The sequence below is a fragment of the Cucurbita pepo genome, chromosome 1 (genome assembly GCF_057944985.1).
Source record: "Cucurbita pepo subsp. pepo isolate OVF chromosome 1, ASM5794498v1, whole genome shotgun sequence".
Taxonomy (NCBI): Eukaryota; Viridiplantae; Streptophyta; class Magnoliopsida; order Cucurbitales; family Cucurbitaceae; genus Cucurbita; species Cucurbita pepo.
In genome coordinates this window covers 6,556,373-6,580,677 of record NC_141798.1, presented here as the reverse complement: position 1 = coordinate 6,580,677, position 24,305 = coordinate 6,556,373, and the positions used below count along the sequence as shown (strand labels likewise).

Sequence of the window (24,305 nt, the reverse complement as noted above, 5' to 3'; positions counted from 1 at the left end):
AATTTTTATTTTAAAAAAAATATAAATGCTACCTTTAAAATTTTATAATTATTTTTAAAACGTATTTTAAAATTTTAAAATTTTAAAATTTTTTTTAGGTATTTTAATTAATTTATCTCTAAACGACTGTTTTAATAATCTGCTTATTTAAGTATATTTCCAATTTTGGGATGGAATTTGACGTTCCAAATAATATTCTAAGTTAAAACAATGCAATAAGTCAACTTTTATAAACAAATAAACAAATCGTAACAATATTTGTTATTTAAATATGATAAAATATTCCAATGTCAATCAAATATTTCCTCTGCTTACACCTGATTTCTTCTGGTTTCTCTCTCAACATCCCTTCCACCTTCTCCCCCTCCCTGTATTCGCTCTCCACACGCCTTCTCATCGTTTTCTTTCAGATTTTTGTTTTCTTCAACACAAATTTTCGCTTACGATTCACCACGATTTCGGACTTCATGCATAGGTATTCAAATCATTTCTCGTTTCTTCTGCTTCTTCTTTGTTTCTTCCGCTCTTGAGTCTTGATTTTCGATGTATGCTGATCATTCTTTGGTTGAGATTCTGCAGTTTTGTGATATTAGGTGTTGTGTTGATTATTGATGTATATAATGTTTTACTAGAGATTTATTGTTTTTGTACGTGATTTGATGAACTATCTCTATCTATGAATCATTTAATGGAAAGTTAATTTGACATGCCGTAATTCACATTGTTTTTACTTTTTAAGCAATAGATTTCAAATATTTGGTGTTTTGATTTCATTTTGGTTTGGAAATTCATCTGTTCTTCTCTCCCTGCTACCAGATAAAGAGAAAGAAGGCATATGAATAACTAGGAAATGGGGAAGAAAGGGAGTTGTTTTTTTGGAGTGAGGAAAGTTCTCAGTCACCATCATGAGAAGAAAGACAAGGTTTGAATTGAGCTACTTCTGTTGAGATATATTCTTCACTGTTTTACAATCATATGGAAATCTGCCCTTTAACTTCGATTATATTATCTCAACAGAAACCAAACAAATGTAAGAATAAATGGTTCCAAGAGGAGGAGAGTGTGGATGTGATTTCCTTCTTGGAACAATCCCAATTGGAGGTTCTTGCACAGCCTCCTATGATAGAAACAAGCGAGCTTGCGCATTTGGAGGCTGCGGAGCCTTCTCTTGCTGAAGCTCAGCTGGCTGTGGATGTTGAATATCCACCTAGGTTTATCCCTCGTCGGCCAGAGATGTCGGAGGAAACAGCTGCTATTATGATTCAAGCTGCGTTTCGTGGATATACGGTATGCTCCAGTTTACATTGCGGTATTTGTTAGAAATCACGAACCTCTAAAATGGTATGATATTGTCCACTTTGAGCATAAGCTCTCATGGCTTTGCTTTTGGTTTTCCTAAAAGACCTCATACCAATGGAGATAGTATTCCTTACTTATAAATCTATGATCTTCCTCTTAATTACCCAACGTGAAACTACTTCTCTCAAAAATCCTCAACAATCCTCCCCTTGAACAAAGTACACCGTAGAGCCTCCCCTGAAGTTTCCTTCTCTAGAGCTATTGAACAACCTTTCCTTAATTGAGGCTCGACTCCTTCTCTAGAGCCCTCGAACAAACGAAGTACACCGTTTGTTCGACGTAGTATTAAGATCTTTTAGGGATTAGAAACATCAGTAACTGCTGTCCATGAGTTTAAGATTATTTGTTCTTTTTAAAAACTGTTTCTACCTATTGGTAGTTCAAGAAATTTATAGAATTCACAACCAAGTTTTATTTGGAGTTGTATATCGATAGGTCGTACCTTTATTTTCTGCAGAAGGGGTTCATTGTTTCTTCAAAACAAGTTCTTTTGAACACAATAGCTTTAAACTTTGGTGATATATCGGCTGAAAATCCAATTGTACATCAGCCAAGAGGCTTATTTATAGTCATTGTTGCTCATTATTGAGAAATGAGAACCTTAAATGTTGGAGTTTTAAGCTCATTCTTTTTGCTGTTCCTACTGAAATTTCATGAAAGTATTTCTTGTTATCATTCAACTCTGTCCTGGATTTTGAAGAGTTTTTCTTCTACTGGATACAAACAAACATCGGTAATGATTTGCATCATGATTTTCCCCGAGTGTTTTGCATTTCAGAAATGAAATGTATGAATGATTCTTTTGCATTTCTCAATACAGGCACGGAGAGCATTGAGAGCTCTCAAAGCGTCGATGAGATTGAAGGCGTTGGCACAAGGGCAATCTGTCAAACGGCAAGTGGCCCATACTTTAAAATACATGCAGACCATTACTCATTTACAGGCAGAGATTCATAAGAGGAGAATAAGAATGTCGGAAGAAAATCAGTCTCTTCATCGGCAACTTTATAAGAAACGTGAGAAACATGTCGAGAAGTTAAAATCTTCTGTAAGTTCTCCTTTGTTCCAACTGTCTGTAGTGCTTGTATAAACAAGTCTGTCGCTGTGCTGTGCAATTATGAACTTGTGGCCCCTGTATTACAATTACCTTTCTGGTCAGTACTTGAATACGTTGTTTCGGTTGCTACTTGTTCGTGGTCTTTGTATATACATATGCATGCTTGCATCCATACATGTAGTATACAACCCAGATTTGAAGGTTCAAGCCTAAACTAAAGGTCTAATTATCATCATGCTGGTCTTTTTTTCTTTTCTTTCCAGTTTCTTATTTTTGTTCAACAGTAAAGTGTCATTCATCCAAGTGTTGGTCATTGCTGTAACTTCATGTATATATCATTGTAACGATTGCTTTTACACTACCCTCCTTTCTGCCTCCTGCATTTATCTAAGAATCAAACTTCAAGTAGTGTAAATGTGTATTTGTTGAAAACAATGGCGTCCTCCATGACTTGCATTACAGATGGACAATGACTGGAATCACAGCACCCAATCTAAGGCACAAATTGAAGCTAAATTATTGAACAAGCAAGTAGGTGCACTTAGAAGAGAAAGGGCTCTGGCTTATGCTTACTCTCATCAGGTACCACATGTTTTTCTTTATCCCGTAGTATGTGCTTGCTGAGTTTAATTCATAACTCTGAAACACAATGATTTTATTGGTCCGAACTTAGAGGACACTTTACCTGTTGAGTTAATGTAACAGTCCAAGCCCACCGCTCGCAGATATTGTCTTTTTTGGGCTTTCCTTTCTAGATTTTTCCTCAAGGTTTTAAAATGCGTCTCTTAGAGAAAGGTTTTAAAATGCGTCTGCTAGAGAAAGTTTTTTACACCCTTATAAGGGATGTTTCGTTCTCCTCCCCAATTAATATGGGATCTCATAATCCACTCCCTTTGGGGTCTAGCATCCTTGCTAACACACAGTCTCGTGTCCACCCTCCTTTGATGCTCAACCTCCTCGTTGGCACATTGCTGGTGTCTGGTTTGATACCATTTGTAACAACTGAAGCTCATAGCTAGCAGATATTGTCTTCTTTGGGCTTTTCCTTCCGAGATTCCGCTCAAGGTTTTAAAACGCGTCTACTAGGGAGAGGTTTCTACACCTTTATAAATAATTCTTCGTTCTCCTCCCCAACCGATGTGGGATCTCACAGTTAAAGGGTACTTCAAAAAGTCCATATAATTTGCAATCCTGATGGTATTCAATCGTTATGTAATCGCCTTAGTTCTATGATTCTGCTGAATGTATTTCTTTTTGATAGAAAGTTGCTAATGTCTATAGGATATCTCACTGCACTAGCTTTCTCTATAAGGTAGCTTTTAGAAAATCTCTTGTAGGTACCATTAGCTACTCCTTGCAGTTTTGTTCTGCTCATAGTAGGATTGTTTGTCAAGTTCTGTAAACAATAATTTCGATTTGGTAGCGTTCCTTTTAGAAAGTCATATGAAAATAAGTTTTTATCTATCATTAACAGCCAACATGGAAATTTTTTTCAAGAACTGCAACCCCCAGTTTCATGGATCCAAACAATCCCCACTGGGGTTGGAGTTGGTTGGAGAGGTGGATGGCAGCTCGTCCATGGGAACTCCGAATCACCGACGAGCAACTGGATCACATTTCTGTCATGAGCATTGCAACCCGTGCTTCTGTGGTTGATATAATCCAAATTTGTGCTCGTCGTGATCAGATCTTTTATACCAAGCCTTCTCTAAGGTCTCCTACAAGCCAACTGCATAGGCATCATTCTTCTTCAACTTCTAAGCCACTATCTCCCTCATCTAGCAGAAACAAAAAGAATGCAGCCAATTCAGGGATAAGCAGCTGGGGCGCGTATGATGTCAATTCAAAGCTCTTCCGGAGGCATACTATTGGAGGGTCATCACTCAAGGATGATACAACCATTGCCAGTTCACCTTCAGTTTCGAGTCACACAACGCCATCAAAGGCTGCCAAGACTCCGTCCCGGTTTGCAAGTTCATCTAGAACAGAGAAGAAAGGAACAATGGAAAAAGGATCTACAAGTACAGGTTCTGCAAGGAAGCAGCTTTCCTTTACATCTCCTCCTGTTAAGCCAAGGAGGCGATCTAGTCCTCCATTGGTGAAATACTAGCCAAGCACATAAAACCATGAGAAAGTTCGATAATTGATTGATTGATCGTCGAGTTCGTCGAATCGACGAATCCATTCTTTCATCACCTGCATTCTTCAACAGCTTCTATTTGACCATTTGGGTGAGCTAATATATATGTTTCTTTGGTTTTTTTAGTGTCTTTTTTCTCATTTCCCATACCGTTGTTCTTCCTGAAATTCTTGTTTGTTTCTGGGTGGCTTTTATCTATTGAATCCATTTGTATATTTGTTTGTCTATAATATTGTGAGAATCCTTCTAAGTTATAGTATGGATTATGGAGTATGTGCTTTGATTTTAATTTTATTCTTCCTCGGGAAATATAGATCGGCGAAACTATCATCGAATAAGAAAAATTGTAACAACCTTAGCCTACCGGTAGTGGAGTCACCCAGTGAGGAGGTTGAGCTCTTAAGAGGAGTGGATTGTGAGATCGAGTGGAATGAAGCATCTCTTATTAGGATTAGACGCGTTTTAAAATGGTGAGGCTAACGACGATACGTAATGGGCTAAAATAGACAATATCTATTAGTAGTTGCCTTAGGTGGATTATTACAAAAATAATCCATACAAACAAATAAAATTACTGTTAGCGTTAGCATAGCTTAGTAATTGACATATACTCCTTCCCTTGAGATCGAAGGCTTCATACCCTTCACTACGTTGTTACATTAACATTTTTAATGACGGCCTCATATTGAAGTTAATTGAACACGATCACAAAAAGGAGAGCATGTCAGGCTAATAGGCTAAAATGAAAATAATTTAATAAATTTAATTAGAGCATAATGTCATAAAAAATAATAATTTACCACATTGATTTGATTTAAATATTAAGAAAACAATTAAAAAAAAAAAGTATAAATATTTGGGTGTGTTAAGTAATTAACCAAACTTTTGGGGAAAATGATAAATTACAAAGGAATAAGTAGAGGGACCGGAACGCAAATTATGAAAGTTTTTTTTTTTTTTTTTTAAAAAAAAGAAAGAATTAAATAAAGACACGTCATATGGATAAGGAACTCCTCCGATTTAAAAATAAAAAATAAATAAAAAAAACATTGAGAAGCGGAAAATGGGACAGAGCCCAATATTCGAAGCTTCCTCCCGCCCCACCCTACGTAGCGCTTACGTCACATTTATCCGTTTCCATTTTAATTTATTTAAAACCAATTTCCTAAAACATAAAATAAATTTATTTATTAACCAAAAATTCCTAAATAAACAGCTTAATTAAATATATTTATATTTAAATATATGGAAAGTTTTGGACTTGGTTATAATTTTGTAAAGTTTTAATTAATTTAGATTATTTGTTAGTAATTTTTTTTATTCAACTACTTTTAAAAAAAATAAAATTATTAATTTCTAAATCTTTTATTAAAATAAGGAGAGGAAATAAATGCTCAAAATTAATAAAGATGGTTATTATTTATTTGATTCTCGCATTTTTCTCCAATTTATATTAATAATTTTGTTGAAAATATGTTTTATATATTAATTATAAAAGTATAGGTTTGGGTTATTTAAATTATTTTGAAAAAAAATAAATAATAATAATTTAGATTGAAAAAACAAAGAGAAAAAAATGATAGGCTTTTCCGGTCTCAAAACTGCTGGTTCCTTCTTCTTCTGCTTCGTCTGCCACTCGTCTCGCTAAGGAAGCATTAACCAAAGCCTTGCCCCAGATTCCACTCGTCTTCGTCTCATTTTTCCTTTCAATCTCTGCTACAATGGCGACCTAGAACTCTCTCGTCTCTTTGTTTCTTTCTGCAGAAATGGATTGCTCTTGAGCGCTGCCGAAATGTGTGATACGCATCGATTTCAACTTCGTCTCTTTGGGTTTTGTTGGTTTCGGATTCAATTATCGCGGTGATGCTTTTGTTCAATCGGTTTTCCTCACCGTCTGGTAGTGATTCTTTTGGATTTATTGATTGAGAATTTCATCTAGTTTTGTACGTTGTTTCCTTTCTTATTTTAGTTTTATCTGTGTGAATGGTGTTTGGATTACTGGTGTCTGTGGAGCAGTCCGTCGATTTCGTTGAAGATTTGTGTAGTTTTAGTTGTTTTCAGTAATGGTGTCTGCTAATGACCCTATCGAATCTTTTTTCAACTCGATTCAAGTTGTTAAAGAAGCGCTTTCGCCAGTCGAATTGGGCTTCCGAAAAGTAGCGAAAGATCTTGAGTATCGTCTCCCCGGGCATAGGAATGAGGACAATTTCATAAGATTTATTTTGCGACCTAAGGATGAGGATACGCAGAACGAAGGTGTGATCTATGATACGAAGAAGGTGAGTCCCTGTGTCGTTGGGGATAAACGGAAGCAAGGTACAAACGTTCCAGTAAAGGCTTTCTTGGGAAACTTCTCGCTGAAGCCAGTAAATTTGGAGGCTTCCGAGAGTGCATTGGAAGAGGAAGATTTTGCTAAGGAGGAGGCCTCTTGTGGGAAGTGCTTTCAGTTTGCTGTCTCTTGGTCTTTCTTGGTTAACAATGTTGTTCGAGCACTTCCCCGCCCTTTTAAGACAATTAAGAAACGATTACAGAAAACGGATGAGGAAGAAAGGGTAGGTTTGTGCACGAAGCAAAAAGTTTCACGTGATTCAAAACAAAGGCAGAAGGAGAAGCAGCATACTAAATCATTTCAGGAAAGCTTGAGGCACGATGAAGGAAAACGTGTGCCATTTGAGTGCTTAATAGGTTTTGTTTTTTATCAGTTGACACAGAATCTTCAGAAGTTTGATCTTGAGGAAGAAGGAAATGTTGATAAGAGCTATGATACTTCCTCACCGTCACCATTGGCCCCTCAGATTGATCATTTCAAGGCTGTGGCAAGCATTTGGGAAGGTCGAAAAGCAGAAGTAAATGGGTTTTTGGGGAACTTGAGGTTTGCAAGAGTTGGAGGTGTTCCATCAGGCATAGTGGGAGTCAGTTCTTCTGTGAACGAGGGGGATGATGGTGTGTCTTCTGAGAATAGGGAAGAAACTAGTGGCATTTCACCACAGAAACTAGCGAGTGGCATCCTAAGCATTCCTCTCTCTAATGTTGAGCGCTTGAGATCCACATTATCTACTGTGTCATTGACCGAGCTCATTGAGCTTTTACCACAAGTAGGGCGGTCTTCTAAAGATCATCCAGACAAGAAGAAATTGATCTCAGTTCAGGACTTCTTCAGATACACAGAGGCTGAAGGTATGCTCGAATGGTTCATATTCTTTTGCGTTCAACATTACTTTCTGGTTTAAAAATTTAATGTTATTATCTTGCCATTGTTATTTTTCAATTAAATGATATATGTATTGAGCCTGCTTTCTCTGATATTTCTTAATCACATTCTTCTTCAATTAAATGATATATGTATTGAGCCTGCCTTCTCTGATATTTCTTAATCACATTCTTCTCGGAACTTGTACCCTAGAGTGACCAGATGGATCTGTATCAAGGAAAATCCAGGGATCTAAATGATTGATTAAGGACTTGTCATCTTCTATGTTCCTCTTTTATTAACTAAAGCTTATGCCCAAGGTTTTACTGAGTTTCTGTTTCGTCACATCAAGGAAGGCAATTATAAACCTGCATCTGTGATGAAAAGTCATGAGCTCATGGTCATTTCTGACAAAAATGATGTAGTTTGTCTTTTGATGTCTCCATTGATGTCGCCACTCTCCTACTATCACCCAATTGTCCATTTACTTAATTTATTTAAGGGGGAAAAGGTCTGTCAACCTAATGCTCTTATACAGGAAGGAGGTTCTTTGAAGAGCTGGATAGGGATGGTGATGGCCAAGTGACTATGGAGGATCTTGAAATTGCCATTAGAAAGAGAAAATTGCCCAAACGATATGCTCGAGAGTTCATGAATCGCACTAGAAGTCACATATTCTCGAAGTCATTTGGTTGGAAGCAATTTTTGTCTTTCATGGAACAGAAGGAACCAACCATTCTACGTGCATATACTACTCTCTGTCTGAGCAAGTCAGGGACTTTGCAAAAAAGTGAAATATTGGCATCGCTTAAGAATGCTGGGCTCCCTGCTAATGAAGACAATGCTGTTGCTATGATGCGATTTCTGAATGCAGACACTGAGGAATCTATCTCATATGGACATTTCCGAAACTTTATGCTGCTTCTTCCTTCAGATCGACTGCAAGAAGATCCACGGTAAGATGGCTTTTTTAATTTGATATTCTGAGGGTATATCTTATGGTCCAACTTTTTGGCAGTTGCTTGAGGTTCTTTCTACTAAAATATGAGAAAGGAAAAAAAATGAGTTTTTTTCTTTTGCTATATTCATGGAGTAATTGAAGCTTATTAGCTGAAAAGAGTCAACTTAGTTTGCTTGGATGATATATTTTTGTCTTGAGATAACCATATCAAGTGTACAGTTAAAATGGTACCTGACATCAGATTTTTGGATTTAATCTAATACATCACTAGGAAGAATATCTGTGTATAAATGGTATTGTGTTGACTTCTTTTGAGATTTTTGATAATCCAAGTGCCCTTCTTGCTGTATGGAAATTCAAAATTTATGATGTTACCTATCGTGCTGCTAATGATTAACTCCTTACAGATGACATTGTTTCCTAATTGAGTTTTCTAAGGGAAAAAAACAAAAAAAAAATCTATTTAATGGAGTGACCAACTTTCATTTTGTAGGTAAAAGTATAAATGGAAAAGGGTCATACAAGAAACAAGTCTTGAGCCAGAAACTTATAAGGGACTCTAGTTGTTGAGAATTAATATTAGAGGGTACTTGCAAATATTATAGTTGTTATCTGTGATTTTGTGCTTCAGTCATAATTATATTATATCTGAACTTAAAGGTATATGGCATATATCTTGTGTGGTTATTTTCACTTTTCTTATGGCTATCATAAAATTGGTTAAGTTGTATAGTAATTTTAGGTAGCCAATGGTTAGAACTTGCTAATTTTATATTGAACATGAATTTAGGATTTGTTTATGATTTACCAAGATTTTTAACGTTATAACTTCTTTAATAATGGATACAGGAGTATCTGGTTTGAAGCTGCTACAGTTGTTGCTGTTCCACCACCTGTGGAAATACCTGCTGGCAGCGTTCTAAGATCTGCATTGGCTGGGGGTCTTTCTTGTGCTCTGTCTACTTCTTTAATGTTCCCAGTCGATACAATTAAGGCAAATTCTTTGAATCAATTTTAATTAGTCTTGGTTAAAATTCTCCCACTTGTCCTATCATGATATACTTTTTCAAGGAAAATTTCACTTTTTGATTCTTTAAACTTCAGACTTGTTGATGGTTTGATCTCTTCTCTACAATATGCTCATCTTGACTTTTTTTTCTTTTTCATGGTTTTCAGACTCGCGTACAGGCATCAACATCAACTTTCCCTGAAGTCATATCCAGGATTCCACAAATTGGTGTGCGAGGTCTATACCGAGGTTCAATTCCTGCCATTCTAGGACAGTTTTCAAGGTTATTTTCTTTTCACCAAATCATCACTAATTAAATCGAGTTTTTTGATGTACCATATTGGGTATCAAACTGTTGATACTTTCTTTTTAATCTTGTAGTCATGGTTTGCGAACTGGAATATTTGAAGCAACGAAACTTCTTTTGATAAATGTAGCTCCAACACTCCCAGACATACAGGTGATTTTTAGGTTTCTCTGTCTGGTTATCATTATTTTAATAAACATTTTTGGTAATTGATAAAGTTACAAAGTAAGTATCTAAATCAAGTGGTCATGATCTTTTCACTAGCTGGTTGCTTTTGATTTTTCTTACACCCTTCCTCTTGTATATTTTATTTGGACCTTCATGTATGTTGTTTAGAATGTTAATAGTGGTGAGTATGACTTGCATCTTCATGTACCTCATGGTATGCACAAGTTGCGTCCATGAATTTTAATGTCTCAGTGGAGACTTTAATTTCCAATCTTCGTATTTCTTTCAATTGGGCATAAAATATTGACATCTACTTATCTGGAAGGTTGAAACTATGCGGTTACTTTAGTCCATTTATTTTGATTTAGATAAACTCACCATCTATGCTAGTTTATCTGCCTTGATAAACTGGCTAATTTATTTTAGGCAACTTGTTACATGATATATTGATATATAGTAAAGTTAGGGAATTTTATGTGTTTTGGTATCTCTTACGTATTGTTATTTATATACTTCAGCACAAGCCCAAAGCTTCTCCTAAAAAATGTATAAAATTATTAAGAACTATGATTCGACTGTTACGTAGACCATCATGCACGCTCTTCTGCATAAGATACACCCACATTACAGATGCATCACCCCCATTTCTTCATTCAATTTAGGATGTGTTCTGCGACCTATTATGATGCACCATGGGATCTTAGATTAATGACTCAGCACTTTTTGTAGGTCCAATCCCTTGCATCGTTCTGGAGTACATTTTTGGGGACTGCAGTGCGGATCCCATGTGAGGTATTGAAGCAGAGGTTGCAGGCGGGACTCTTTGACAATGTAGGTCAGGCAATTTTGGGGACTTGGAAACAAGATGGCCTTAAGGGATTCTTCCGTGGGACCGGTGCCACTCTTTGTAGAGAAGTTCCATTCTATGTTGCCGGCATGGGACTTTATGCTGAATCGAAAAAGGTGTGATTTGTATTCCATCTATCAACCTCTTTTCAAAATTAAATTTTCCATTACATTTTTCCTACAGCAATTCTTTGTTGTAGCTTATTTACTCGTCTTTTTTAGATCCATGGTCAAACCATATGAGATTCTTAAACAAATGGCTTGAAAATATAGGTCGACCACCTAATCCATCTTTTTCTGGGAAATGGGACAACTTGGCCAAAGACTATAAGTCATCTTTTTTAAAATTCTATTGGCATCATTAAAACCTCCTGGACAATGCATAGTTTATACAAAGAATTTAACTTATTTTTGGTACTTTATCCCCCAATATTTCCTCAGCCACATCTTCCATAACTATAAGGCAGCTTGTCATATTCACTAAGTGAAAGAACAAAGAGAACTGAAAGTATTACACTGGATATAAGGACCACAATCTTCTACCTTCCCTAGTATTAATGCGAACTCCAATTTGTAGCTGGACTTGTTACTGGAATTCCTCTTCTAATTTATTTATTTATTTTTGTTTAGTTTCTCCCCAATAGAAAATTCCTATTGGCTTTGCTCTCCTCTCAAACATCTTTCTTCAGTACATCTCTTCCTGTATCAAAGAAAATCTTCTAGGTAAAAAATGCATAGGAGGTTATGGTATTCTCCCCGTTTTCAAGTTTTCAACTCTAATTGAGGAACGTTCATCAAAGAGGGGTCTAAGTCTTGAAATAGTCTTCCAAGTGCTGATATAACTTCCCTTAATGACAATTTAATCAGAAATTTCTTGCCATATATGCCTGATGATATTTTTCCTAAGTACCCATTTCTTCACTGGAATCCTCCAAAGCCACTTTACAAACAAGGCCCCTTATTTTTCTTCAAGATATCAACACCTAGACCACCTTTTTCCTGAGGTAAAATCACAGTTGCCCATTAACTAAATGTCTAATATTGTTCTCTATGCCTCCACCAAATAAAAAATCCATCGAGTCCCTTCAAATCAACACTATCGATTAGGATAAAAGTTGGAAGGTCGGAAAATACTGCAATAGCCTACGTCTAGTGTCTTCCTTAGAGAGGTTGAAGTATTTCCATCTTTCCAGTTTCCGTAGCTCTCTTTCTTTAATTAAGTCCTCTTCAGTATACCCTTCAAAGTTAAAATACTTGAGGAACAGCCGACACTCGCAGCCATAAAAGAGTTGTTTGTGGGTCTATTTATTTGGCATGGAGAAACCAAATCTCCTTGCCCCGAGGGTAGTTCCATTCTGTTGGCAAAACTTGGATTCCTTTATTAACCCTTTTGCATGTTCACTTGTGCCCTCTTTTATTTAATTCATTTTTGCTATGAAATTTATGCTTCCTATCAAAGAAAAATGAAAACGAAAATGTACACAAACTAACAAACAAAATGCCTCAATTGTTGTACTCTGGAAGCTACATTAGAATTTGAAACCCATAATTCACCTATTCGTTTAGATCTACCACTAGTCACAATGAGGCGACTGTTGTTGACATGTTCTTTACTGTTTGTTTAAAAGGCTGTTCAGAAACTTCTTTCACGGGAGCTTGAGCCATGGGAAACAATTGCGGTTGGGGCATTGTCGGGCGGGCTAGCTGCTGTTGTTACAACACCTTTTGATGTGATGAAGACAAGAATGATGACAGCTCAAGGTCGATCAGTTGCAATGTCATTTGTTTTCATTTCAATTCTTCGCCACGAAGGCCCCATCGGTTTGTTCAAAGGAGCATTGCCCAGGTTCTTCTGGATTGCCCCCTTGGGTGCCATGAACTTTGCAGGCTATGAACTAGCAAGGAAAGCAATGGACAAAAATGAGGAGCTAGCAGCAGCAGCAGACCAATTGTCTCAAAAGAAAGCAGCAGCTGGTTCTGGTTAAACTTCTCACCCCTTTTTCTGGATGCCTTCATAAGGCCGTGGTTTTGACTGTTGGAGGTATCTCATCCACGTTAACCCGCACTCTCTGTGTGATTGTTCTGGGTTTTCTTTTTGCTCGCACTTTTACAGAAATCAGTTGCGTAGATTTTCATCCGTCGACATCACTGCCATTTCCTTCAAGACTTGATGTTTCCCTCGATCGAACTTTTCTTAGCTTTTTCATTTTGTATGTCGACATTTTGAGTTTCCCTCACTATGGCAATTTAGGTATAAAGAAGGATATATAAACTTATGCCTTAATGTATTTTGCCTGAACAAGTTCAAAGGTGCTCATTTTTGTACATTTATGCCAAGCCAACCATTTTGTTTTCCAATCTTTTCATGTTTTACATACATTTTTAATGTACATATTGCTGGGATCGATTGTATGCTTGATTATTGCTTATAAATGTAATCTTTAGTTGATGATAAAGGCCATTGTTTTCAGACAATCCTTATCTATGCCATTCCAGGATACAACGTTTAGTTCATAGAATGACCAAAAACCTGTACAAGCATAGGCGAAGCCGAAGTTCAAACTATGTATATATTTGGATAAATTCTATGATGAATAATATTCCAAATTTTCTCTTCACTTTGGATTAATCGTGAGTTTGTAATAACCAAATAGTTATATTCCAGGAATTCAAGGCTCTGCACATCTATTTATCGATTTTCAAAACGATAAGTAAGATAACAATCTCATTAAAAAATGTACCTCAGAGTTAATTGGAACTCTGACAAAATATCATTTCGAGGAAAAACTTGGGTTCTCTAATCAACCAAATTGTAGAGGACCTATCTGGTTTGTTTTATTACTGACCAAACATCTGCAGCAAAACAAGTCCCGGAAAGGTTTATGAAATTAAATTCGGAAACTTTGGCGGTTCAACTGTAATTTCCAGTCAATAGCCCCAGTAGTCGTTTCGGATTTCATCATCGAATTTCTTCCTCAGCTCAGGATGCTTCTCAAAGTATTCATCAGCAGTCATGGTGCTGATCTTTTTCTGATGAGAATAACAGGCTGTGAGAATTCGTTTCTACAAAATGGGAAATCAAATAAGCCTTTTTATCCATTACCTTCATTTCTTGAACTTCGACAATCTCCTTCTCCAACCTCTCAGACTCCTTCAGGGATTTTTCTTCAGCTTCCTTCAATTCTACCAGCTGCCACATAAACAATAAATGAAGTACCTGGCAGATAGCAACTCATAGATCTACTAAAATATAACTGGTGCTTACCAATGAATCAAATTTAGGTTTGTACTGCGGAGTCACTGTGTCTACAAACTTGGGGATCTCGATGCCTAAAAAGGAAGCAGTTCAACCAAAGTGTAATGAATGAGAAAGGCAAGTAATAATAAGGGCATTGCTTTGTTCTTCAATGGCAATGCAAAACTATGGTTAACCTGACATGGGACCTTGACGACTATATCTGGGTCTCATTCTATATGTAAGAGATATGGTAGAGGAAAAGGTAAATGTGAGACAGCCTTACTCTTTATCAAGCAAATTACATTAAGACAACAAGATTTTGGGCCTACTAGAACAAGATTTTCAGAGTCCAAATGTGTCCCAATAAAAAGAAATGTTGCCGATGTGCTCTAGACGCCGCGTGTAATCCAAAAATCTCAAACTATACAATGTAGTTATATGATGGTGGATTCCAAAGACTCTCAGCGAAGAAGAGTTATCTTCTGAAGACTCAAATTAGAGAAGCATAACAGGTAGCCATGTGCTAAAAAAAACAACATTGCCTAGTCTAAATATTGCACAGAAAAATAAGTATCAAATGCCAAGTGAATCAAAGGGCATACTGTCATAAGCCTCTTTGTACATGTCGACCAGGCGGGGTCCAATTCCCTTTCTGTAATATTCCCAGTCTATGGGCTCCGGTTCCTGCACAGAGATAAACAGTTTATAACAATACAAATCTTGAAAGTTTTGAACCGAGTCAATAAGGCAGAAATTTTCACTAATAGGGCTTCTTTCAAAAAAAAAAAAAAAAAAAAAAAAAGGCTTCCTCATAAGAGAGAATTTCACTCTATAAACGGCCACACAATTAAAAGCACTGCTTAGTCATTAATATGATCAACTTGTTGACTGATGGTAAAGAAAAGCACAGAATTAACAGGATCATCTTTGGCTATAACTCATAGGAGAAGTACTAACATCTTAATATTTGAGCCATGTTCCAACAATCTCAAGTGCTCTTAAACTGTATGCAATAGGTAATCCATATATGATACCAATAGTTATGATTTTCCATTTTCGTATAAAGAAGACATTGCTCAACCAAGTTAACCGGAGTCATTAAAACTTCTGCACTAATGAATCATATAACCTGTTCTTATCATCTGATGCACGTAACAGTTCTGGATCCAAATAAGTTGGAAATGTTCCCTACAACAACAAACATTTTTGTTTTCTAATTTCCAATTCTACTCTGGACATCTTCCTCAATCAAACAATAACTAAATCAACATTCACCTCTCTACAACCCACAAAAAACAAAATATTACGATTCTCAATTAGTAACATACCGAGAAATGAAGACCAAATTAAACACAGCTACAAATAATTCCGCAAAAACACAATTCAAATCAGAACAATCTCGAAACATTCAAGCCAAACAAAATCAATCCACATCAACAAAAAACCAAATAAAAAGAGAGAGATCTAAAACCATAAAAATAACAAGACAAAAAAGCGAGAATTTGAGATCTTCCACACCTGGCTAAATTTAGTCTGGAGGGCAGAGTTAACCTCCTCGAAGGCTCGGCGAAGGTTTGAGAACTCCTTACGAGCCTCATCGGAGACCAAAAGCTTGGCCATGCCATCCCAATCGATGTTCTTGGATGCTTTGAAGGTAGCATCGGCCACTTTCTTAACGGTGCCGCTCATTTTCTCTGGATTTGGCAGTGAAAACTCGAAAATCAAATCAATGGGAACTGTGAGAGAGGGCAATTCGTTGTGCGCTCAGTTTGTAGCTTCGTCTAAGAGATGACTGGTTCAGAATCTTGGGCCGCTTCTTTTCCTTTGGGCCTCTCGGCCCAATTCGGCCCAATATAAAAAACCTCTTTTTTATTTTATTTTTTTTTAATTTCAACGATATTATTCAATAAATTAATTTAAAGATTTATTGAAAATATAAAAACTAAATTTTGAACCCAAAAAAAAATGTTGTGAGAGGTTGTTTGTTAATTTTTTTTTAATTCTTATTTCTTATTTATTGTCTCGAAATATTAGAAATATAAATATTTTTTAAAAAATGGGTCAAAAAGTCAATAAAAAGATAATATTGTAATTTGTTTTAAAATTTAATAATTAAAACCCTTGATTTTTTTTTTTTTTTTTTTTTTTTTAATTTTTTTTTTTTCTGAAGAAATTCAAAACCGCGAAGCCTAGCGCGGTAATCTGGGTTTCTTTCCATCTCCCAGTATCTCGTTTCTTCACAGTTCCGCCATCAATTTTCCATATTCCTCTTCTAAACCTCGAATCTTCGAAATGGACCGGCAGAGAATTCCGGTCGTCTGTCCGGAGAATGAAGACCTTGCCGCCTTCATGTGGCAGAAGCGGCTAGAAATGGCGGAGACACCCAAAGGAATCTCTGATAAAGTCGATATGACTCTGTACAAAGCTTATTTCAATGTCTGCAACTCCAAGGACTCCATTAAGTCCATGAAGGATCTCTCCCAGATCAAGTACGCTTTGTATTGCCTCACTGTTTCTGTATGTTCGTGGTTTTAGAAAACTGTATCTGGTGATGGAATTGAATGATCGAATGCGAATGCTGTTTAGTTGTTTTTTTTTTTTTTTTTTTTTTTGTTTTCTTTGGGATCTTTATACTGGATGGTAATTCTGTTTTTGTTCTGTAATGCAATGTCATGTCGCTGATTCCGCTTAGGAAACAAAGTCATGATTGAAGTTTGATTGTGTGGGATTGAAGCTGAAGTGTCTGGGTCATAACAAAGATCTTTATTAATTTCTTTTAGAAGCTATACTTCAAAAGGGACTTTTCAATAATATGCTTAATTTCGTTCGAGGATTAGCTATTTTGGTGAAAGAGTTACATTTTACTTCTTCTCATTCTTTTTAATTTAGACGAAACTAGTTGCATAGTGTTTTTCATTCTTTGAATCTATTATCTCGTTAATGTGGGCTTCTGGCTTCTGCTTTCTCTTTTGAAGTATTGATGTTCTAATGCCGCAGAGGCGTAGGGAAGTGGATTCTTAAACAAGTACAAGTTTTTTTTAAGAATGGCTCTGAAGGTTCTGGACCTGAAGAAGTGGCGGGAAAAGGTACCTTACACAAGCTCCGGATTCTAACTTTTAATGGTTTTCTCGTACAAGGAGATGTTTATTGCTTTTCTTGTTGTTTGTCCTTTTTCATGTTTATTCATTTAGGTAAGAAAACAAAGGGAACCAAACGCTATGTTCCACAGAAGAATTCAGTTGCATATGCCTTATTGATTACTCTTTATAGGTACAATGGACAAATTGTAATTTGTTTTGTCGAGTTCTTATTTAAATTCATGTGTAACATACGCTTCACTATTAGGGGTACAACAAATGGGAATGAATACATGCGTAAGCAGGAGCTTATTGATGCAGCTGAAGCAAGTGGTCTTTCTAGGGTGGCAATTGCGTAAGCTAGCTCCTGCATTCTTCTTTATGCTGTACATTTTATCATTTAATGGATGGAGAGTATTTTCCCATTTCAGGCCAGAAAAAGGTAAAGGAAAACCTGGTCAATTTGGAAGCTCTACAAGGGATTGGTACAGTGGATGGAACTGCATGAAGACATTGGTATCTAGAGGATTAGTGGTGAAGTCTAGTTGCCCAGCAAAGTATGGTCTTGGCTCGGTCATAATTTTGATTATTGCCACTTTTCCCCGTTACAGTTATTTTGGAATGATTCTCTCTATATGTCATTACATCATTGTTTCTGTGGCCGCCGGTGGGTACCATCTGATTGTTTAGGACTTGATACTGATGGCTGTAGGCTGTTCTATTGCGTCGTATAAATACCATCTGACCTAAGCAAAACGTTAATATATGTGACAACACATTTTATATTCTTAACTGGTGGATATTGTACTCTCGAACCTTTTTAGATGTAGTAAGTTACTGTAAGAACAAAAATGTTACGTTATAGCTTTGTATTGAATCATTAATCAAGGAAAACGTGTATTTGGCAATATCATGTAGTTTCTCTTGCATTGACCACCGCATGTGGTAGCTTCAGCTTGCTTCACGGGCTACATTATCCTTTTCTGACATATAGAGGATTCTTTTATCTTTAGAAGCTGGACCTTGGAATAATGGCTCCGTACATATATAAATATTATGCAAGTATGGAATTGCACAACACCGAGTTATTTGGCAAAGATTGTTAACACCCTGAAAGAATAAAAATTAATCCTGCAAAGCTTTAAGGTAAACATATTATGAGACTTAACTTACACTAGAATATCACATCAATTGTGCTTAAATCTGCAACTTAAAAGTTCATGAATGCTATTAGTAGTTTTATTCAAACGGGGACATCAACTTTCATGTGGATGAAAGCAGAACTCTATACCCTCGTAATTTGTTTAAACCTTTTTGTCTTTTTTTTATAAGCCATGTTTGAATAATATTCCAGATTATGATCACTCTTTGTGTTCTATTATTTGCAAGTATATGCTAATATTTTTTGCTTTAACAGATACATGCTTACAGAGGAGGGGCAGCAAGTGGCACGTGAATGTCTTATGAGATCTGGACTGTTAAATTCAGAAAAGAACTTTGACACTATGAAAGGATCGTCTATTCTTGAATCATGCGATATATCTGATCGCAGTGCTAATCATCTTGATTCAGATGTAGAAGTGACTTCACCATCTATTTGTCGGAGTAGTCAAAATAAATCAATCGATGTTCCCCTTGAATCACTTGAGAGGGTAATTCAAAAATTTAGATGTCACCTTTTCGTCAGTGATATTCACTTAAAATTATTTAGCTTGAGAAATATGCAAATTGAGTATTCACAATTACACTCATGTATTGCTATGGCACTAGGGTTGCTCAATAGATACAACTCATTAACCATTGTTAGTTTGAACTCCATTTGCTCTTCACCAAAGCCTCAAGCCCTACCCAACTGGGCATCCCTTATGCGCAATTCACCATCTATTTCCGTCTCTTTTTTGTTTTTTTTTGTTTTTTTCCCCAGTTTATGCGCATGGGCTACTCTAAGCATCAAGTTCTTGATTCCTTTAAAGAAGTTTCAGAGGATAACCCGAACAAGGATATCTCATCACTTTGGCCAGCAGTCTTATGTCGCCTTCGTGAAGATCTTGTTTACGGTTTGTTCTTATAACTCTTAGTAGGAATTTAAAATATTGCCACAACATTTGATTAGTTTCTAGAAAACTAAACCAAATATGGCTTTGAGCGTTATCACCAAAATCTGGGAAAATATGGTCATAAGTTTTTGATAGCGTAAGCCTGTTTATTATTGTAACCATGAAGGATATGGAGTAATTGTTTTCCCTTTTTTTCTTCGAAAATACTGATCACTAGATTGATAAGTTGTGGATATACACAGGTCAAGTAGAAGCAGTTGGAAGGGAGAATAGGTCGACAGGTTCTAATGAGGGACATGTGCCAAAGATCGTTGTTAGTGATAATGGAGAGAGATCTTTTAACTTGAGAGCTTGCTCATCATCTGTGAGTAGATATTCTAACTCTCTCTCACCCCCTCCCCCCAATAAAAAGAAAAAAAGAAAAAAAGAAGAGGCTCTTTATGCAAAAGAAAGCACTTCATTAGAAAATTGGTAATCCGTCATCTTTCTGTAATGGGTGCCAAAGATCGTTGTTAGTGATAATGGAGAGAGATCTTTTAACTTGAGAGCTTGCTCATCATCTGTGAGTAGATATTCTAACTCTCTCTCACCCCCTCCCCCCAATAAAAAGAAAAAAAGAAAAAAAGAAGAGGCTCTTTATGCAAAAGAAAGCACTTCATTAGAAAATTGGTAATCCGTCATCTTTCTGTAATGGGTATAATATTATATTATGAAGCCGTGAAGCTTATTGTACTTTGTATTTATAGAATCATTCCATCACTGAATCCCGTAAAGATGTGAAAGAAAATACGAACATCTTGAGCATGCCACCTTTGAGCTTTGGTGAGAAATTTGAAGATGCTTATAGCATAGTCTTGATATTGGACGATCGAGAACAGTTTGCCAACCACAGGTCAGTAATTCTGATATATAATTTAACATGTCTAAATTTTAAATTGACCATTAACAAGGTAAAAAATTGTTATACGGCTGCTTCCCTTATACTATACTCAAAAAGATGAATCTATCATTTCTTCTTAGTCATCTACTGATGATAATTCTATGAATCCTGATTTTTATAAAGAAAATTGTTCAAACCTCCTCTATAAAGCAAGTGGGTAGTCAAAACTTATCTAAATTAGCTTCATCAAAGCCTTTAATCCCCTTTTTAGTAGCCATAAAGTTTTCTCCCCAAAAGGTACTTTTTTTTATTCATGAGGTAACTTGATGAAAGACCCTACCTTTCATCTTTCTCCCTCTTGGTGTGATGACTTCGATTCTGAATTTGAAGTTAGCCCAAGTAATTTGGAATCTCTTGCATAGGCTATGGATAGTCACTTTGATGATATAACATGTCTAGATTGTCAATTTTATTTTATAGGATAAAACACATTTTTAGAATTTCAAGGTTTGAACTTTTTGAATAGAGTAGAGCTGTTGCACCTTAGTTCAATTTGCCTTTAACAAACAGTGCTCGTGTTTTGTGTATTAATCAATGGAAAGTTTGAACATTTTTGTTCCTCACCATTAATTAATGAAAATTTGTATCTTGTTCAAAAAAATGAAACAATGCTCGTATTTCTCTTGGACTTTTGGTCTATTCCCTCCTGTTTTTCACACCTAGCACAAGCCTCCTCTTAAAAAGCCGTATGGATATATTTTGTAATTTTTATTTAGGGGTATTATTACGTCGGTGATATATGTGAATGACAATATTACTAATCAAGGACTCTGGAAAGCTTGTCTTCCCTTTTATGTCACGTGCTTGCAAACTTGCAGTTGTTTGTTGAAATTTGACATTTTGTTATTCTACTTGTATTTTGATTACACTACTAAACTATGTATGTCGTGGTTTTCTAGTTCTCGGTCTAGGAGAATGATTGAGAATATCTGTAGCCAATTCAAGATCCAGATTGAGGTAATTTTGTTCTATTCTTCTGTGAAAGTTTCTTTTGCATAATGCATTGCTATGTTATTAGGTTATGGATTAAATTTGATACTTATTGTTCTCAGCAATTCAGGCATATGCCGATATTATTTTCAGCACTTTTGACCAACTTTTTGAATAGTAATGATATTATACTCGGTAATGTATGTAACAATGAATATCCAGTATTCAACATAGAACATCTTGAGGACCATGTGAAACAGCTTATTAAAGTGTGTTTTAGCATTTGCACATGGTGACGTCTGTTTATTCATGTCAGCAGTTCGCCTAGTTCCATATTTACTATTTTACTTGGTTATGATTGGCTCACCCAATTTTTCTTCAGATTAGGAGGCTTCCGGTTGGTGATGGAATCTGGATAGCTCGCCATAAACATCTTGATAATGAATATGTTCTTGATTTTATTGTTGAGAGGAAAAATATTGATGATTTGCGGTGCTCAATCAGGGACAATCGCTATAGAGACCAGAAATTAAAACTTTTGGTAACTTTTTAACTAATTGATATTTTTCTTATTTCCCTCTGGTGGTAGCTGCATTCTGTCAATCTAAGAAATGTATTTTTCTCTCCTCTCCTGAATCAATTGAGGAATTTCGATATTGATATGCTATGGACTTGTTGAGAAATAGGCTTGTAGAATCTGTCACTACTTCCATTACAAAACTGGGTTTTGTTATTAATATGTTCGTTCCCGTTTCTATAGCTTTTAGATGGCAGCTCAGCACTGCTACGATTATTTCGTATTGCCACCAAGGGATTTTCTGTTAGGTTCTGTTTCATTTAGTCCAATTTTTCTGGGGACTACGTGGATGTATCATGTACAGCTCATGTTGAAAATTGACCATGCATGGTTGAAAATCGTTTGAAAATATTGGGCTAAGTTTGCTTAAATGCTAGTCCATTTGTTATTATTATCATTCGGCATGAATATTATGGGCAGAATACTGCAAGATGCAGATCCTCGCGTAGTTATTTATCTTTGTGGCTAGCTTCTTACTGATTAGTGCTTCTTGCTTCTTGTATCATTAGAGATGTGGGCTTAAAAGGATGATATATCTTGTGGAAGGTGATCCCAATTCATCTGAAGCGGCAGAAAGCATCAAAACAGCGTAAGTGTGGTTCCTCTTTTTTATTATGACAAGCATCAAGAAAAATTGGGTTCTTTGTTCCTTATGATCTTCATGAGTAAAGTGATTTAGTTACAATTATGAAATCTGAAATCCCTTTTATATTAGTGGTTACAAAACGTGGTCTCTTAGTTAAGAATGAGAGAAAAAAGATGTTATGAGTTTGATCGTGTGAGTCTGTTACATGGGTGGGGCCTGCTTAGAAAGGAATTGGTAGGCATTGGTAGGGCTAGAAAGGAAATCATGTAAATATGGTTAAATACTGTAGCATGAGAGGGGGCAGGGCAAGTTTCTCCATAGGAGTGATTAGGAAGCTGTCGAATTCTCCCTTTACTCTGTTTTTTTTTCTGACGAAGAATAATCGAAAAACGTTCGATCATATAGTTTATCCTGTACATTTTATTTCATCAGCTTTTTAGGTTGTTTTTGCATCTGATTCTCATCAAATTACCCCCCCCCCCCCCCCCCCCCCCCCCCCCCAAAAAAAAAAAAAAATATGGTATGTTTTTTATGTTCTGCAGTTGCTTTACAACAGAGATTTTAGAGGGATTTGATGTGCAAAGAACCAGTGGCTTGTCAGATACACTAAAGAAGTATGGTTATCTTACTCATGCAATTACACAATACTACATATTACAGGCATCTGATGAGCGTCTTAGTCATTTTGATGTCTGTCCTCGTCTCGATGTATTTATCAAAAAGTGCCAAGAATTGGATAAGATGACGGTTAGTGATGTTTTTGCACTTCAGCTCATGCAGGTATGTTTATAAAGGAAAGCAAAGTTCATTCTTAGAATCCTATGATCATTCATAGTCTAATGGCATCTATGTATGCAGGTGCCTCAAGTTACAGAGGAGATTGCGGTCGCTGTTTTGGATTTGTACCCCACTCTTCTATCACTTGCCCGAGCATACTCTCTTTTAGTGAGTTCGATTTCCTTGTCTTTTATTTCATAAGGTTGCTTATCGTCCTTCTGATTACGCGCTTACTGGGAATTGGGATAGGTTTAAGACATATTTGTTATATATAGGTGAAGGAATTAAGTTCCCATCTACTACTCAAAACCATATAATTGACAAAAACTGTTAATCTACGAACATAAGACAGAGTACTTTTGGACAAGTCATATTTAGCGAAGCTTGAGGTTAGCAATCACTTTTGGGTGTGTTTGGGACTCACGGCTGCATAAACCCTGTTTCATGAGCTTAGGCTTACGAAACCCACCTTTTAATATTACATACAAATATCCATAAATTATTATACCCACAAAATAAGTAAAATTTCACAACCCAAAATATCTTTAATTCATTCCTTATACAACGAAAACACATATTATTGAAAACGTGAGCTAATAAGAGAAGCGTGTGTATTTTAAAGTAATTTCTTATTGTTTTCTAATGAAAAACTAGGACGATAATGTCACCCAACAAGAAGAGATGTTAAGGAGACAGAGCAACAATTTGATCAATGCAGCTGCTAGCCGGAATATTTTTCATTTGGTATGGGGTAGTGGGAAATAGTTCGCATATATCCTCAATAAACTGGCTTTTGATGGCTATGAGCTTCATAGTTACTGCTGTAAGTATGCTTATTATTTATTTTAAATGCCATGTTCATATGCTATAGTTTTCTCAGGGTTGTTTGTGACTGTACCATTTGACGAAGCTAAATAGGCTTGCTTAGTTTCTGGTTTGAGAAGTGTGTCTCTAGCTAGTGAATAGTTTTAGTTTCATTACTGGGATAAAGCTACATCGCTCTCCCCGATAGAAATTTGGTTAAACCGTTGAACTTTGCCCTTTGTTTCAAATGATCACTGTATTTGATCTTTTATAAACGTTTCA

General features: G+C 36.1%; 4 protein-coding genes across 5 annotated transcripts; 3 read left to right on the top strand and 1 right to left on the bottom strand.

Annotated features, from left to right (window-relative positions):
- The first annotated feature begins 313 nt into the window (after positions 1-313).
- On the top strand, positions 314-4,810 carry LOC111808494 (protein IQ-DOMAIN 2). Its single transcript, XM_023694505.2, has 6 exons — positions 314-475; positions 817-922; positions 1,018-1,287; positions 2,180-2,407; positions 2,879-2,998; positions 3,891-4,810. The coding sequence occupies exons 2-6, from the start codon at positions 851-853 to the stop codon at positions 4,524-4,526; spliced, it is 1,326 nt and encodes a 441-aa protein (XP_023550273.1). The 5' UTR covers positions 314-475; positions 817-850; the 3' UTR covers positions 4,527-4,810.
- Positions 4,811-6,124: 1,314 nt separating this feature from the next.
- LOC111778634 (uncharacterized) lies at positions 6,125-13,395 on the top strand. Its single transcript, XM_023658570.2, has 8 exons — positions 6,125-6,453; positions 6,573-7,733; positions 8,285-8,702; positions 9,557-9,701; positions 9,884-9,999; positions 10,098-10,176; positions 10,921-11,154; positions 12,666-13,395. Exons 2-8 carry the CDS (start codon positions 6,620-6,622, stop codon positions 13,020-13,022), a joined length of 2,463 nt encoding a protein of 820 aa, XP_023514338.2. The 5' UTR covers positions 6,125-6,453; positions 6,573-6,619; the 3' UTR covers positions 13,023-13,395.
- Positions 13,396-13,765: 370 nt separating this feature from the next.
- Positions 13,766-16,038, bottom strand: LOC111778624 (ATP synthase subunit d, mitochondrial). Its single transcript, XM_023658557.2, has 5 exons — positions 15,794-16,038; positions 14,878-14,959; positions 14,303-14,367; positions 14,141-14,227; positions 13,766-14,067 (listed from the first exon to the last, which is right to left on the bottom strand). The coding sequence occupies exons 1-5, from the start codon at positions 15,962-15,964 to the stop codon at positions 13,966-13,968; spliced, it is 507 nt and encodes a 168-aa protein (XP_023514325.2). The 5' UTR covers positions 15,965-16,038; the 3' UTR covers positions 13,766-13,965.
- A 401-nt stretch (positions 16,039-16,439) lies between these two features.
- On the top strand, positions 16,440-24,252 carry MUS81 (Restriction endonuclease, type II-like superfamily protein). Of its 2 annotated transcripts, none has more exons than XR_002812582.2 (15): positions 16,440-16,764; positions 17,273-17,361; positions 17,467-17,545; positions 17,621-17,707; positions 17,784-17,909; positions 18,770-19,004; positions 19,277-19,409; positions 19,652-19,773; positions 20,156-20,301; positions 21,249-21,306; positions 21,662-21,820; positions 22,366-22,445; positions 23,103-23,222; positions 23,301-23,387; positions 23,874-23,922. XR_002812582.2 is itself a non-coding variant. In XM_023658544.2 (15 exons), exons 1-15 carry the CDS (start codon positions 16,568-16,570, stop codon positions 23,982-23,984), a joined length of 1,947 nt encoding a protein of 648 aa, XP_023514312.2. In that variant the 5' UTR covers positions 16,441-16,567; the 3' UTR covers positions 23,985-24,252. The 2 variants fall into 2 exon arrangements, 1 of the variants encoding a protein (XP_023514312.2); XM_023658544.2 differs by having other exon boundaries at positions 16,441-16,764; positions 22,985-23,222; positions 23,874-24,252.
- The last annotated feature ends 53 nt before the right edge of the window (positions 24,253-24,305 follow it).